Below are 17026 nucleotides of genomic sequence, written 5' to 3' on the forward strand. Positions count from 1 at the left end.
CCCGTGCCCCACCGGAGAGGCCGGGAGCGGCTCCGGCGGCGCGGGCAGCACCTCCCCGGCGCACGGCGTGCGAGCCCCGGCGGCGCGGCGCGGCTTCGGCGCGGCACGGCCCGGCTCGGAGCGGCTCCCTGCGGCCCGGCACGGCCCGGCTCGGCTCGGCACGGCTCGCCCCGGGCGCTCGCCCCCGATAATGCAGAGCTACAAGTACGATAAGGCGATCCCGCCGGAGAGCAAGAATGGGGGCAGCCCGGCGCTCAACAACAACCCGGCCAAGAGCAGCAGCAAGAAAGCCCTGCTCATCTGCCTCGACTGCCTCTGCCTCGTCATGGGTGAGCAACCGGGGGGGCTCCGCGACCCTTCTTCCCCGCTCCCGGCACCCCCAGCCCGTCTCCCACCACCGGGAAAAACTTTTGGGAAAGTTTGGCGGCGGCGGGCGGGCAGAGCTCGGCCGTGCCTCGGCCGCTCTGCTTCCCAAACAAAAGCGGAGCGGGGCCGCCGGGAGAGCCGGGCCGGGGAGCGATCGGGCCGGACCGGGAAGCGCGGGGATCACTGCGGGGAACAGCCGGGTGTCCGCCGGGCACAGCAGCCCCGCACCCCGATCTGCTCAGTATTATCGATATTGTTTTATTTATGTGTCGCTCCCCACGCTGCCGCACCCGGAGCGGCGCTGGAGGGTGGGGGAGCAGCCCGGCCAGGCGCTGGCGGTGCGCAGGGGGCACTGTGGGCTCGGGGATGCTACCCCGGGGGTCCCCCCGCGCCGGGCCCCGCACCCCGGGGCAGGGTCGGCGGCACCTCGGTGGCGCCGGGGCCAGCTCCAGGTGGAGGCAGTGCTCTACGGCTGCTCCACCGCCCAGCCCGGGGTGACTCGTGTTTTGGTTAATCATGAAAAACAGAAACTCTTGCCGCTCCAGTTACTGTGTGTCGCTCTGGTGTCCGGTTTACCAGCGCTTCTCTCTTTCTCCCCTCGCCCCACTCGCACGTCTCGCTAAACTCATTCCTTTAAAAGTTTAAAGTGCTCTCAGGCATCTCGCAGCCGCTGGCAGAGGTCTGGGTTTACCTGCCTGCTATGGCTTTCGGAGCTGCTATGGCTTTTGGAGATGGTATGGCATGGAAGGGAACTGTCAACAGTGTGTCTCCAAAAACTTTTTGCATTCCAAAACATTACCCCTTCCATTGTGGCTGCGATGCTGAATATTTAATTGACAGACACAGGCAGGGGAAATCAACTGGCTTCCAACAAAGAGATTAATAACACAACAGCACGTGAGTTTAATACTCCAGACACCACAGTCTTTAAAACAATTGTTTCTGCTTAGAGCCCATTTTTTAAAGACTGTCAGTTTGATTTAATTTTTATGTAGTTTATTGATCATCTGGTGTATATTACGAGGCACTAATACATTAAGAAGAGAGGCATGGTTTTCTCTTTATATTCCCACAAGAATAGAGGCCAGTGCAGAAAGCTTCATCTCCTCGGATCTGGAAAAAATAAAAATACTTGATATCCCATATATGAAACTAATATAAGTAGAAACATAACTAGCTTGACTTACTTCACCTATTTAAACAGAAGGTTTGGATTCCTAGTAAAACAACTCCTAGGATCAGAACTTTTAAACTTTTATTTACGCAAGTTTTCTTAACTTGAGGCGTTCCTGGCATGAGTAGGTGCTATTTGAATGGGAAAAGGGTTTTGCTTCCCCTTCTCTAGACTAAGGGTCCTAAATGAAAAAGCAGTTAGTTGACATATGTTTTTCTACTTGTGATAGTTTGGGTAAACAGGACTTATCAAGCATCACTGGAAGGCATTGTTAGCAGGAATAATGTGATACAGCAAAACTGTGATTGTTGCTTTGTTTCAGGTTACTACAGGTGGAAATTGGAAGGTAAACACCAGAGTTGGCTTGTTAAGGGTTTTTGGGGGTTTTTTTGATGGGATTTTTTGTTGTTGTTCTGTTGTTGGTTTGGGGTTTTTTTAGGGTGAGGAGCATTTAAAAGTAAAAACATGAATTCAGCAGCTTAGATCACTGGTTTAGATCACTGGCAGGTGAAGAGCATGGGTGGGACATGGTAAGGAAGGTGATTATGTGATGGATAGCCCATGATGTATGTTTGGGGATGGATAGCCCATGATGTATGTTTGGGGATGGATAGCCCATGATGCGTGTTTGGGGATGGGCTTTTCAAATATACCCAGACCAGTAGTATCGGACCTGCTGATGGATGACGGGGCATGAGTTGCTGTGAAAGCAGCTGCCCCACTCACAGGAGGTTTGGCTTGCTCTTCTCTCTGCCTTTTGCTAGGGAAGACTATGAGCTTATAGTTTCCAAGCACTTGATTCCCATTTTCTCCCTTTCTGAGCTTGTGAAAAAAAAAAAAAAAAGAACCAAAGAAACACTTGGAAAGTGGAAAAAAAGGTGCCCTAGCTGAATCCTTCCTGTAAGAGAAAGCTGGACAGGTACAAGTTGATGGGTATTTACATTTACAGTGGGGAAAAAAAAAAGAGTCCTATGTAAGATAATGAGGAGCACAGTTGGGTGAAATAACCTCTTTTAAGGTGGAGGGACTCAGCTAAGGTCTTCTGCATGTAGGCACAAGGCCAGTGGCCTCCAGTGCAGTTAAACTGAGTTACGCCTCTTGAGCAGCTGCCCGAAGACATTCACAGAAGCAGGAAAACAGAAGGCTTTTTCTCATTTGAGGACCACTTTAGGAAATATTAAAACTGGCCTTTTGATTTGCAGAGGCCTATGACGTTGCATTGGCTTCCACAGCAGGTACTGCCATAATTTGGACCTGCATTGGTTTTCTCTGAAGGGAAAATGAAAAGAATGAACTATGTCTGAAATGTCTTTCAGAAATGACACACTCTTTGTGAGGCTGTAGATGTGTACAAACCCTTTGTTTACACACAAATTTAAACAAATTACCCAGAAGACAATTATCATAAACATCTAAGAAAGTCTGAATTAGTAAAGCAGAGCTATCAGGAGCTTCCTTCAGCTTTAATTTGGCGAGAGTTGTTAGAAAGATCCACTCTTGTCTTTCATCTAAAAGTAGTACAATGGTTATCTTGATAGCAGATGCATAAGAGGAAGATTTTTATCTTCTTTTCTTGAGGATCTTGGGGAGCAGTCAGGGAGTCATAGCCAGAAGAGCGCTGCTGGTGGAGTAAGCTGGACGAAGATCCACTAAACGAGACCCCTAATTTCTCCTGCATTTCCAACTTGAGTTGAGTTGGCAGGGAGCTGGATTTTATTGAATAACCAACCCACTCTTCTAATGAGTGCACTTGGCACTCATAAATCCTTGGTTTCTTGCATGAACAAGAGGTTTCATCACCAACACTGTGAACTTCCCAGAAATTCCACCTCTGCACTTAACTCAGTAAAAAAGGCAGAAAAGAACTGAGTGTGCATTTATTAATAAAGCAGGTCAACCAAGGGGGGAAAATAACTTTCTCCATCTGCTTCCTCCTCTCGGGGGGGCTCTATTTAGAGAATTAGAAGATGCTTCCTGAAATTGTTAGGGCCACAGGCGAGCTTGGTGGTGTGGAAGAGTCCCTGCTGCCCTGTCCCTGTCTCACTGGTCACCGGGACACATCTGAAAATGCGATTGAAGAGCTGGGTGGGTCTGAAGCTGCCCCTGCTGAGCCGGTTGGTGTCTTCACATTGTAGAGCTGTGGGGAACTCTGAGCAGCAAAACAAGAGGCATGATGGGAGGACCTCACTCCACCATTTATCTGATCATCCTCAGCCCAATTGCAGCCTGAGTTCCAGGCTTTGTCAGGAGTTCCTTGCAGCTCCTTCCTGGAGCATGGAGTTGTTATGGGGGGTAACTGGTGTGACCCTGGCTGGGGCAGGTTTCATGGGGCTTTCCCAAATACCCTGGGGTTTTGCTGCCCAGATGCAGCACTGCATGGAACTTCTGTAACCAGCCACCAACCTCTTCCTGATGCAGGAGATGTGGGCCAGGTGGGGAAAAGCCTTCTGCCCTGACCCTTAAGGTGGGATGTTTGGAAGCCTGGCCCTACAGATGTAGCATCTAGGGTTAAATTTATTCCTCTCAGACCTGCTTTTTTTCCCTTGGCAGGGACTCCCTGTGCTCAACAAACTCTGAGCAACCACCTGTGCTCTGCTGATGGGTGCTAAGTGAAGCGTTTAATCTCAGAAGAGGGGAAGGCTGTGTCAGCAAGGGCGATAGGGCAGATGAGGGTCTTCAGTAGCTTGTATTTGTGCAGCTTGTGCAGGTAGAACAGCTTCCAAAAAGTCTTGCTTGTGCCATAAAATAGAGGGATTTCATCTGGCATACCTGCTTCCGAGGCTTGTGGAATTTGGCTTTATGGGAGCATATGTTTCAGGCTGGTGGGACGTAAACTGCACATAATTTACTACCCTTCTTATTTTCTGCCTCTAATTTAATTTTCTCTCTTCTGTCAATTCCAGTTAATCTGTACAACACAAGTTTTACTGCCTTGGGGAGGTTTTTGAAGCAACAGATGGAAAGACCTCTTACAACCTTAATACCTCTGCAGCTTTCTTACAAATTTAGCATCTCCTCTTGTGTAACAAACTTGATGCTAAAATGAACTTTGAAAGTAAATATTTACACTAGCTGGACCTTGACATGTTTATATAAGTGGGGATATAATCTTATAATTTGGGCTAACAATTTAGATTTCTCTTAACTTTCCTCTTCTGTGTAGAAAATTGTGTCATCCTCCAGCTTTCAGAACAAAAAGGATTTAAGCTCTGCCATGGGCCCTGTCACTTCGTCACAAAAATTGGTGCAAACAGGCCTGGGATTGTCATTTAAGTGTAAGGAGTGGGAGGAATTAAAGATGAGGGGTGAGGTTAGAGTTATTTGGATGCTGTAAAGCTGGATTTGATGAGCTAGGCAACTTTGCTTTGTTTGGGTTGGGGTTGTTGTTTTTATTTTTGAGACTGTCCTGCTGTGCAGTACTCACTCGTCGTGTAGGTAACATCTTTCTATACACCTGAAGAAACTGCTGAGCCAATGATTTCTGATTTTCAGCAAGGGACAACAAGACCTGACTGTACTAAACCAGCTGGACAGTCCCAACCCTTTGGTGTTGCCTTCTCCATGCTGTGTCTTCTCTGTGGTGGGGAGGACTGAGTCCATACCACATGCAAGAAGCTGTGTGGGTGGAGAGTCGTCATCATGTTTTGGGCACCCCTAGATGGGGTTTGGTCGTTGATGTTTATGTATCACTTAATACCTGTAGGATCTCTTGGTGGCCATGAGCTCCTTGCGAGGCAGCAGGGATGGCTGGTCTGGATGTGCTTTGGCAAAGGCAGGTTGGCAGAAGTGGCGTCTTGGCATGGGGTTGTGCAGTTGGATTCCACCATAACTTGGGAGTAAAGGAGCTTTTTTTGAGCCTTGGAAAGCTTCTTATTAAAGCAACAGTGAGGATCTAAGTGCAATACCAATCTGTAGTTTGGTGCCTCTCCTGAAAGACCAAAGGAGCCAAAGATAACTGGAAGTAAAGACAAGAGAAATACTTTGGAGGTGTTTAAAATCCACTTTCTTTGATTTGCTTTGTGAAAACAAGAAAAAAAACACCAAAAAACCAACCAACCTATCAAAAGGAGATTAGTGACAATTATACTTGAGGTGTTAATTGCAGAACAGGGAAATGCTGTACCTATGGCAGACTGAGTCCTCAGGGGTATAAATGTGCTGGCTTTCCTGAGTTGGTGGAATTTGGCGAGCCTGAAGATGTGTCTCCAGGAAAAGCAGGATTAAGTGCAACTGCTTCATGACCAGAAGTGCTTTGAATCCTGTGTACCTGCTGCTGAGACAGGCAGGAGATGGGATCACAATTACAGCAGATGACATTTTTTAATTGTCTGTTTGTAGTGAGCACAGAAAATAATATAAACATCACTCCCAGATCAAACGGATTATTTTTATACCCTTTAAATCTCAATTTAATATGCATGCCTTTCTTAGGCTGTTTTGGTCTGACTTTGTTTGTCTAGATACAGGCTGACGGTGTATCTCCAGATGCTTGTGCCTCCTTGTACCGCCCAAAAATGGTTTGCATACCACAGCTGGGGAACCCTCACACGGGCACCGTCTTGCAAACCAGAGCTCCTCTTCAGCGCCTGCATCTGAGATAGGAAAAGTGTTTGTGTGTCTCCATCTCTGTCTGAAATTACTTAAAAGAGGGGGAGAGGGGAGGAAAGCCCCGGCTCTGCTCTATGGCTCACTCTGGCAGAGCAGACTCCATCCTCTCCGTTTCGTTCATACAATACTCCCACTTCATCCATGGCAATCCAGAAGGGACCGTTGTGGTCGCCCAGTCTGCCTGCGCCTCGAACAAGGGCTGCCTGTTGAACAGAAAGGCAGCAGCCTTCAAACCCTCCTATCCCAGCATCCACACAGCCGGTGCTGGGAACAGCGGCTTCCCTGGGCATCCTGGGGGCTGTGTCCTGGCAAGGGAGGCAGCAGGGAAAGCCCCTGCCCAGTGCAGCTTTCCCTCCTGCACAGCAGGATGACATCTGGGGTCTGGTACGAGTGCTGTCTTATATTTACTTTTTTTCTTTCTTCCTTTTCGTTCTGTCTTAGGGCCTTGGCTTCTGCAGTTGTGCTGGGTTCTGTTGATAGGTCAGGTTTCATATTTAAAACCAAAAAAAAAGGCTTAAAAATGAGAATGATAAAACTTCAACAAAAGAGGTGAATTAAAGAAATACAAGGCTTATTTTGTAATTATAATATCTGAAGTCAGCATTCTGAATACATTTCTATGCTTCCACGCTTTCTAACGTGTCTGGAGGTCCTGCCTGTTCCCAGCCTTCCATCTGCCTTTGCAGATACCGCGGCTGGGTGGGCCTTACCAAAAGTTGGGAAGAGGGTGCCCTGTCTGTCACATCTCTTCATGGATCAACACGGCCCCTTTCTCAGAAGGGCATTCGTATCGTTTTCAAAGCCACCCCGTCTCCATTTCGCTCTCTCCCATGACATCTACCTTGGAGAGGCACTACCTGCTCCACAATTTTAGCAGGTGGAAAGCTTCTTCAAGTGGATCGGATGTCTGTGCCTGGGACTGTGTTGGAGCAGCTGTTGGGAAGTTATGCTCAAGAATCCCTTCTTGCCTTTTAGCTGCACGCAATGGCTTAGTTGCAACAGTGGGATCAGGATCAGCAGAAGCTGCTCCACAGGTTGGACCTGAGAAGGCAGAACATCATCAAAAATGGGGAATTTGAAGTGTCTTCATGCAGCTTTTGATACAAACAGTTAGAAAGCTTGTCTTAATCATAAGTTTGTTACCAAGACAATGTATGGATGAGTTTGAAAATTAGGTTTGTCCTGGCAGGTTTCTAAGTATCAGAAATTCCTATGGACTCCATCCTTTCAAGTCAGTCACGTAAGTGGGCTTGTTTTTCACATGTGTTGGATGTTTTGAAGACAGAGGGTTGAAAACAGACTCTCTGCATCAAGTAAATGTTATAAGCAGAACATGTAATTTAACTCCAGAGTTTCTGATACTCTGAAAATGCCTGTGCTCTTTATGCTGTGTGTTCTTGTTCCAGCCTTGGATGTTCCTTGCCTGCAGATTGCATCCATATATGAGCTTGTTTTATCAGAGCATATGGTGCTCTCCATCAGAGCTTGGCTGGGGCTGACAACCAAAGCCCAAATGAAACTGCAGTTGGTCTAGCAGTGATGGTGGCACTGAGTCACTGGAGAGTGTTCATAATCCTCTAGTACTTTCCCATAGATTTTCATCCCTTGCCCAGAAAGACATGAAAGTGTGTTGATCATAGCACAAAGAAGCTTGAGAGATGCCTCCAGCCTTTCTGATAAAACATACCAGTGGGTTAGGCTATGATGCCTGGGAGACACAGCAAATTAAGGCTGGATTGGCATTGCTGGGCTCACTCAGACCTTGTCCTGAACGCCAAGGTAGCTGTGGCGTGGAGTTGTCCTTCACTACTTTGTGAGTTTGCAGATGGCAGCTGCACCTCTTAGAGCCACATCACCTTTACTGGTTGGCAGAGCTGAGAACAGTGTGGTTCTTCCTTCCACGGCTCTAAACAGAAAAAGTGAAAGTTACTGGTTAGTGGTTTTGGGCAGCCATCCCTCCTGAAACAAATGATGCTCCCTCAGAGATCTCACTTCTTCCAGCAGTGTCAGCACAAAGGGAGCAAAGAGCTGCATGGCATCCTGCAATTAGCTTTCACCTGCTTTTGCTGTAAATTAATGAGAATGGCAGCCATTTTTGAAAGTTTTTACAGCAGTGCCCCTGTGTCTGATCATGCATGTGCTGGAGACAGGCACTGCACGTAGATATTACTTACACTGCTGTTAATTCAGCATGTGCTTACAGAAGCTGAGGTGTCATCATATGCCTCGAAGTGTCCAGCCACTGAATTTGAAAGCCAGCATGCCAAATGGGGTCTGGGCTTCCTATCATCCTGATGCTCAGCACATTATTTATGACCTCTGATTTGAGGTGGTGTGATGGGCCTTCCTTTAAGCCTGGCTGCAAGACTCAGCCTGAGGCTGGCTGGAGTGAATAGGCAGCCCAGCCCTGGTTATCATTCCCACTGATGCTGACAGTGAGGTCTTTGCTCTGATCTTTGTAGCAGCACAGTGGCAGTGGCAATCAATTGCACATCCCAAGCATTTTGAGGGCTTCCAAGGCTTTTCTGCAAAGCCCACCACTCTTTAAAGTGTTAGTTTCCAAAGGGAAAATCGAAAATAGTGTGGCAAAATGATGATAAGCAGGTCTGGTCAGTGACCACTGGGTACATTTATGTTCTGAGTGATGCTCACAGAGTAATTTTGGATGGCTGCTGAGCTGATGGCAGGCAGCAAAACTCCTTTGAAGTTGATAGCTGTGAATCAGTTTGGTGTTAGCAGGTTTCTGAAGCGGCTCTTTGATCACTGATCAGATGTGATCCCTTGCTTTTTGGGGAGCTGCTTCTCTGTTTGACTGCTGGGTTGAAGCCCCAGAGGATCCCTGTGCCAGGATGTGAGCCTTGCTGCCCTTGGTCCTGCCCAGGCACGTCACAGGGAGGTTTGTGCCTCTGGGAGTTTCTAATCTAAGGAGACAGGGGGCATGAAGGAGCATCACCTCCATGCGTGGGCAGGGCGCTGGAGCCCGGGGAGGGCACACTTTGAAGGCAGTGTTTCCAGTACAGATGCACCCAGGTGCCCAGTGGGGCTTTTGGAGCTACTGAGGAACCTCTAATTCTTCCCTGAATTCCTCATTGAAACTGCACTCTTCAGTGCTTCTGCCAGTCCTGCCGGGCCATCACCAGCCTTCCAAAGTATCTTTTGAAATCAGATCCTCAGCAATGCAGTACTGTGGAGGAGTCTGTGGCTGCCAGGGCTTGGGCTGAAGCATGTCCCTAGGACATGTGTGCACCTGTCCTGGAGCTTCCCACCCTAATTCCTGCAAAAAATTCCCCAGGTGGCTCTGTTCCCGTGCTTCCGTGTTCTGCAGAAAAGGGAAACAATCTTGGATTCACCCGTTGCAGCAGGAGCTGGCTTGTCGTTTCCCAGATAAGAGCTGAAGTTTTTCAGGTTAACAATATAGAGGAAAAGGTGCACTAAGGCATCTGCCAGTTGATAATACGTAACACAAATGGGTAATTCTCACAGGAAGGGCTTTATCCTACTAATACTTGCCAGGCTAAGAAAAAGATTCCCTTTGTTGCCTGATCAGAAGAGGATGTGCTTTTAGAAGAGGCCTCAAGAGGGTTTTTGTAGGTTTTTTTTCTTATTAATTCTTATAAAAATTTGCAGCATTGGTTACTATCTCCTCAAATAATTCCTTTTTCCCCCCCATAATCTAGGCCAGATATTTTTTCATCCAGCGTTCCTCATTTCTTGACCATCCCTGCAGCTTTAGCATGCAGCTGTCATTCTGCTGCAGCTCCCACAAAGCAGTTGAAAACCAAGGTAACAGCAACATTTTGAGTGAAGGGGATGAAATGTGGGATAGGTTCAGCGTATTTCTTTGTCATTGTTGAAGTCCTATTCAGTCTGGAACTGAATAGGAGGCTGATTAGCATGTGGAAGCATTTCTAAAGCATTGGGCTGTGAGGATTGGGTGCTTTGGTTTTTTTTTCCTTAAAGGAGAAGTTTTGTGGCATTTATTTTTCTGACTGAGCTGGTATGAATCTTTGTCAAATGCAAAAGCCATAGAAAAGCCAGACAGCATTTTGGAGAAAGCCTGTTTTGATAAATCACCATGTGCATCTGCACAAAGAGGTTTTCCAGTGTGTAAAACTCTCAGAGCTACTGCAGAATCTAGGCATGCAGCATGTTTAAAACAGCCAGAGAAGTGGGATAGGGTTTGGGATATATCTGGATTGTGGATATAACAGCAGGTACTTTGCCTTTGCTCTCACTGAAATTGTCTGCAACAAGTGGGTATTGTGTCCTCAGTCTGAAAATCCACCTGCTTAAATACTCAGCATTTAGCTTTCGCAGAGAAAGATATAACTCTGAGGTCAATTAAAAAGCTAACTGCCAGTGTAAAACAACTTTCCCCCCATGAAATTGCTTCAAGTCCTGGGCCTGAAGCTGTTTTTGAAGAAAAGGGTTGACTTTCCCTTTAGCATCTGGGTGATGTGCCAGGTTGATGTTCCCATTACACTCCCTTGCTGCAAGATCTGCTGTATTTCCTCTGAGTGGTAACTGAAATTATTGCTTTGGCACCGTGGGTGGGTCTCAGCTGGGTCTGTGCTAGAGCAGAAGTCCTGCCTTTTGTGGGAATGCAGGATTTTGGGGTGCTTGCAAGCCCCAAGGGAGACAGGAGACCCTGTTGCATGCCAGGGGCCGTATGGATGTAGCACACTTGTGCCCTGAGCTTGCAGAGAGAGTGGGCAGTCCAAGAAAATGCATTTAATTTCTGTGTACAATGAGTGATGGACTTGAGGTCCATCTTGAGGACCTCAGTGAGTGATGGATTTGAGGTTGCATGGAAAACTCATGGCAGTACTTGGAGTCAAACCCTCTCACGATGCAAGTATTGTCTAGACCCTGTGCCTGGGTTTCTTTGATGCCTTGTCTAGTTGTCTTTCAATTAAGAAAGAAATCTCACTGGTGTGCCTTAATGTCATAGAACCCCAGAATGGTTTGGGTGGAAAGAGACCTTAAAGTCCATATCATTCCAACCCCCCTGCCACGGGCAGGAACACCTTCCACTAGACCAGGTTGCTCCAAGCCCTATCCAACCTGGACTTGAACAATTCCAGGGATGGGGCATCCACAACTTCTCTGGGCAACCTGTTCCAGTGCCTCACCACCCTCTGAGTAATGTCAGCTACTGAAGGCTGATTAAAGCTATTGTTTAATTAAGGAGAACTTAGCTCCTATGTTCACAATTCATGATTAAAGGATCGTTTGAAGTAATTCTGCAATACTTTTCCTTCCCTCCCCTTCTCTCCTTTATCATGAAGAAAGTTCCTAGCACTGTACGTGCCCCAGCACCGAGGGTTGAACGCTATTACGGGACCGCAAACCTGCTGGCAAATCTGGCTGCTGCCAAAGGCATCTGAACATTAAAAAGCCCTGCAGAGGGGTGGAAGGGAGTTCAATCTCAGGATACGCTGATTTGGAAAGCGAATCCAAACAAAGAGGCTTTTCAGCAGAGGCTGAGGCTTGGCTTCTCTCAAGGGCAGTTTGGGCTTGGGGAAGCATCCGGGAGGCGGCGAGTGGAGCAGGAGTACATGAGCTGGATGCTGCGCGGTGTAAGGTTTCCCAGCACAGCGTGGTTTTGTGTTACAGGCTGGGGAACTGGCTGTAAGCACTCCTCTCCTTTCTTTTCTTTTTTTTTTTTTCTTCCCCTCCTTTTATTTCTGTTGAAAACAAAGGAGAGGTTTAGGCCTTCTTTTTTATTATTTTAATAAAGGTTCCCATCTCCTGCAGGTTTGGCGATGCCTCTCGCTGTTGATGCTGGAGGGGGACCCACTGGTGACTCCGACGTGGAGAAAGCCTTTGCTGGGTCCCACGCCGGCCTCACAGGGATGTTTTATTTTGCACAGAAAGCTCAGCCCTCTCACAGGCTCACTGAGAGCACTCTGGCAGGAGATGGTGTTCCTGAGGGGACAGACACCTCGTAAAGGAGTTTGGCTCAGATAAGAAGTGAAATGAGGTGTATTCTGGGGCACCTTCTTCTCAGCAGGAGGGATGCAAAGTGAGGAGTGTGTCTGCCAAGTCCCCTGTTCCCAAGGCAGCCCTCTCCTTCACTGTGACACCTCTGGTGCCACCACATTCCCGAGAAGTGCCAGGAAGAGCTGAGCAGGGAGGAGGTGCTACCAACCATCCCAACCAACCAGTTGGATTTTTTTTTATAGGCGCCAGATGGTTTTAATAGAGGAAAGCTGAACTTCTTATGACCCTTCCCCACAGACGTTGTTTGTTGTTTTGTAATTGTGGCCAGGACAAAACCCTGTCCCAGAACCTGCAATGAGTGGAGAGTTTGGTGCCTGGTGCCTTCTTCTCCTACCCCACCATAAGCCCATTCCCCCCATGCTTCTCTGCCTGCCCTGCCTCCAAATGATCTGAAGGAAGCTGCTGGGCATGGAAAACTTGAGGCTTTCCACCAATCCCTGACTAAAGAGATTAGCAAGAATACAAATTGGAAGAAACCAAAACATCTAAAAGCAAAGTGCAAGGAAGCAATAAAATGTCAGGCCGTGTTTTCCCTTCTAGTTGATTAAAAATTCTCCTGATAAGCAAGAAAGCTTTCATGGTTGGACAAGACCTGTATTGTGTCAAATGCAGTGAAAGGTTTATTAGAAGGATAAAATGGTGTGGGTGTTGGGCTGTACTTGCAGCCCTCCTGGAATTGTTATCCCCCAGGGCTGAAGGCCTTATGCAGGGGTTTTGGAGCAAAAAGTGTGATGGAGAAACTGCTTCTCCTATGGAGAGAGGAAGATGTATGGAAATGGGGGTGTCTGGAGGGGAGAGTGATACAGATTGGTGTCTGTGTGCTGGACCATTGTCAGAAAGGTTAACATAGAAAGTGAATACTGGGGGAAGTTGTATGACAAAGGTAAAGGAAGAAGAGCAAAAGCCACCAAATTACTGCTAATGAGGGTCTCTGGATGCTATATGTGTATCCATAATGCATCCAACACCGTGATCGAGTGCATAGCTGTCCTGTGGCTGGGATAATTTCTTTAAATTCTCTCTTACTGCCCCTGTTTACAGGGGCATCAAATTTCTGCCCAGGAGCATCAAATTTCTGGTAAATCTAAAATCATGCCCGTCTCATGTGCCATTCGTTTCTTGGTGGCTTTAAGGACAAGAGGCCATTGAAATCCTGAAGACTGAGAGGAGGGGAAATTTGGTGGACTCACCTTGACTTTTGGAAAGTAGAAAGTCAAGCAGAAGAAGGAAATGAGGACTGGGTCTCCTTCTCTGCATGGGAAAAACATCAGCATTGGAAAACAGTGTGCTTGGAGGTCTGCTCCAGGTCAGTGCCAAGATGCTCCACTAGGCCCATGGTTCCCCCGTAGCCTGAGAAATCTTCTTGGGATGAAACACAAGACAAGAATGACAAAGCAGGAAAACAAAAAGCTCACTTCTATGCTGTTGTGTTTGACTTCCCAAGGTTTTAATTGCCAAAGGCTGCACTGAGAGCCAGCTGGCTGCAAAGGGATGCAGATCTCCAGTAAGAAAAGCAAAGGGATGCAGATTTCAAGTAAGAGAAGAAAGACTCTTTCATTTTTTTTATCTTTTTTCAGAGGAACTAATAACTGTTATGTTTTCCTGTGGGAGATGCAGTTTTGTGTAGGTTTCCCCTCCAAAAAATGAATTATCATTTTTAGGTACCTGTTTCCTCAGCTCTTCCAGCTGCTGTTAAGCTCCTGCTGTTGTTGTTTTACTACCTGTGGGAGTAAGAGGATGCAAGCAGCAGGAAAGGCAAATATGGAGGACAAATTGTACCTCAATTTTAGAATTTTGTCCTTGGAGCAGAAAACTATGTTTTATACAAAGGTAAAATACAGTAGGTGGTTTAACTTGCAAGCCCTTGGCCAATGCACCAAGAGATGTGCATTTCCCTGCAGATGTGGTACACAGTGACAGCAGGATCAGGCCCACCAGTATGCATCCTGGAAGAAGGCTAGACAATCCCAATTTTACTGCCAAACCCATATTTTCGTCTGGTAACTTGAAGAGAATCAAAAAAGGCCAGCTTAAAATAATAATAATAATAATAAAACATGAGATATTTGGCACGCCAGTTGTATAAATCCTAACATTAGCTACCTGTGAATCATCCAGCAGCACGTTAATTGGTACCCCTCAGTAGATGAGGATTTGGCATCAGGTCTGCATGTAATTACAAGCCACACACAGAAGGACACAGGCAGCTAATGAACTCCTGCCAAACTCCAGCTCCGCTTCTGCGGCTTTTGAAGTCCGCTGGTCTTTCAGTGTTTTGTATAGTAAGCACTGAAAGGCATCAAATCACTCCTTTGACCATGTTTAGAAAGGGTTGGTTTGTTGAATAACCGAGTCCCTCCAAACTCCCATCTGAGAACTGGAGCATCTATAGGCGCCTTTCTCAACAGAGCAGTAAATAGGCTGGAAATAGAGGACACCCCCAAGGAGCTGCTGAGCTCCTGCCTCGCTGACAGGAGCCAGTGGGCTCTGGTTGCCATGATAGGCTGCAAGAAAAGAAACTATTTCCACTTAAAAATAGTTCAAAACAATCCTACCAATATGATGAGCTTTTTTTCCCAAGCCTCAATGTTTAATACTGAGGCTGTGCAAAGTGGGGTTTAGAGTTTCACATGGATCTGCAGTTGCATCGATGTTCTGAGGGAGGTAGTAAAAGGGTTTTTGAAGGGTTTCTGCCCCATTGGGAGGGCAGGTTTTCGTGATGCTGGATTTGGAAGGTCATGGTGCTTTTTAAGGGATACTTTGTTGCTGGGATCAGATTTGAGCCTAAACCCTTATCTTCCTCTTTTCATGTCTGAGATGACAAAAGGAGTAGTTGTTGAGATAAAAACAATTTCCATGAAAACCTGCGATTTTCAGGCAAACATACCAGGCGGGTTTCATGGAAGTACCATGGTGAAGAGGAATAATGCAGCTTGGCATGAAGCCCTTCCAAAAAAAAAAAAAAAGAGGGAGGAAACAGAAGAGCCTTTGTCAAAATTAGCTGCAATAAAGAAAAAGAAACTGCTATTCCCTTGGGCTTCTTTAACCTTTTTTCTTCAATTTATTCACACGTTCCTTGACCGCAGGGCACAGCATTGTTACAGGAGACTGGAAAGGGAAATTGGGAGTTATCCATTTTGGATTTTAAAAGGCATGGTACATGTTGTGTCCCTTGAGTCAGTGTGAATAGAGGCTTGGCCATTGCCTGTGCCAGTCAGATGTGGCCCAATTTATACTGTCCCTTAAGGAAATGGGGCTATGAAATGTCACCTGGCTGCAAAATGCAGCTGTCGAGGGGAGGTTTGGGCTGTGCATGGGAAAGGGGCTGGTGTGACACTGTGTGTGACAAGGGGGATGCGTCCACTGTGGCTGTCCCTGTGCTTGCAGAAGAGGGTAGTGAAATTTTCAGTGTTGCTATTACACTGCTACATCACCTGGATTTGCAGACTTTTCAGTTTCTTAGAGGGATAAAAGCACACAGAATTCCAAGACGGTGTGCAACATGAAACCATGCTGTCCCCAGAAAATATGTTTGGCTTCTAGGGACATGAATAATTCATAGGAGTGTCATCCAGGGGCAGATAGGGTCAGTATAAGTAAGTTCTTGTGAGCAGTATAGGGTGGACACCTCTGTAACTGCAGGTGATGTCTTGTCTCTGAAGTATCCCGTTCACAGCTGTTTTCCATCAAAGAAACACAAACTTCTACGGATAGCAAGGTGGCAGCAGGGCCAAGGCAGCAGCCTCTGCCTTCCACCTGCAAAATTTCCCTTCCTTGTAGTACAAAGCTATTTTAATTAGGTGGATGATTTTTTTCAATATTACCTGACTACCAGTGCAATCTCAGTTATATCATGTATTGCTCTATATTAGGATGTCACTCTGTATAGTAACTGCAATCAAAACACAGGGGAGCCAGAAAAGTGATAATATTATGCAGGCAAAACCTTACTGAGCTCTGCTTGAGGGACCACCGAGATCACCCCCCCCATCACTTTAGGGCCCTTTGGATCACTTTCACCCATGCTCACGTCTCTTTGCCTTTCAGCACTGTGTGCTGTGCACTATATCCTGGAAACTCCACCAAATCGCGACTACCGAGGGGGAAAAGTTTCATTTCCAGTTAATCAAGGGAGTTGTGTAATACCATTTTCTCCTGGGGAACTTCCAGAAAAAAGAAAGGAGGGGAGGGAAAGGGGGGTATTACATAAAGCAAGTATATTAAGAGGAAATAAATTATGAATTAAAAGTGATTAGTGAACTTTCAAGGAAGAGGTCAGAAGTGCTTTTTGTAATACAAACTTTTTAAGCTTCCAGTGCTTGTATTGGGTTACAGAGTTATAACCCGGCCTTATTTGTGCAGGTGGCTGCCGCTTCAAATCCGAAGAAGGATTTTGCATTTACAATAGGTACATTGACAGAACTAGGTCAAAAAGCTACTGGTGGCAGGCATCAGTGCTGTGGCCAGGGGCTCTGCTGCCTCCTACACAGGGGCAGTTGCTCCTGAAAACGTGCTTAATTACAATGGCAGTGCCTGGCCGGGATGCTCAGGAATGAGGAAAGGAAGTTTGGGAAGTTCAGCAGATGAATTTTAACCAGGTTAACTGGCTTTATTTTTGCTTCAAGTGCTTTGTGTCTTTATTGATTTAAAAATAATTAAGAGGATTTTGTCGACTGCATTGCATTGGCTGCAGTTTTGTATTTCCACTTTCTTGTTATGGTTCGGGGTGACTGTGCAAAGAGAAGGAGCCAGGGCTTGTATGTGGGGGTGTTGGGGGGCAGTAATCTGAGCTAAGGAATCTTTGCTTGAGATTTTATATATTAAAACAATGCCTACAGCTCACAAAACTTTCCTCTCGAATAGAAGTTGATAGAG

The 17026-nt window shown here is 46.6% G+C and overlaps 1 protein-coding gene across 1 annotated transcript in view; it reads left to right on the forward strand.

Moving 5' to 3' along the window:
• The first annotated feature begins 136 nt into the window (after positions 1–136).
• PLPP3 (phospholipid phosphatase 3) overlaps positions 137–17026 on the forward strand; it is a 43971-nt gene continuing 27081 nt past the window's right edge. Inside the window, exon 1 of the mRNA XM_027698956.1 lies at positions 137–329. Coding sequence (XP_027554757.1) covers positions 191–329 — 139 coding nt within the window. The 5' untranslated portion in view covers positions 137–190. The remainder of the gene's footprint in view (positions 330–17026) is intronic.

Source organism: Neopelma chrysocephalum, unplaced genomic scaffold (genome assembly GCF_003984885.1).
Source record: "Neopelma chrysocephalum unplaced genomic scaffold, ASM398488v2 Primary Assembly neopelma1_135, whole genome shotgun sequence".
NCBI lineage: Eukaryota > Metazoa > Chordata > Aves > Passeriformes > Pipridae > Neopelma > Neopelma chrysocephalum.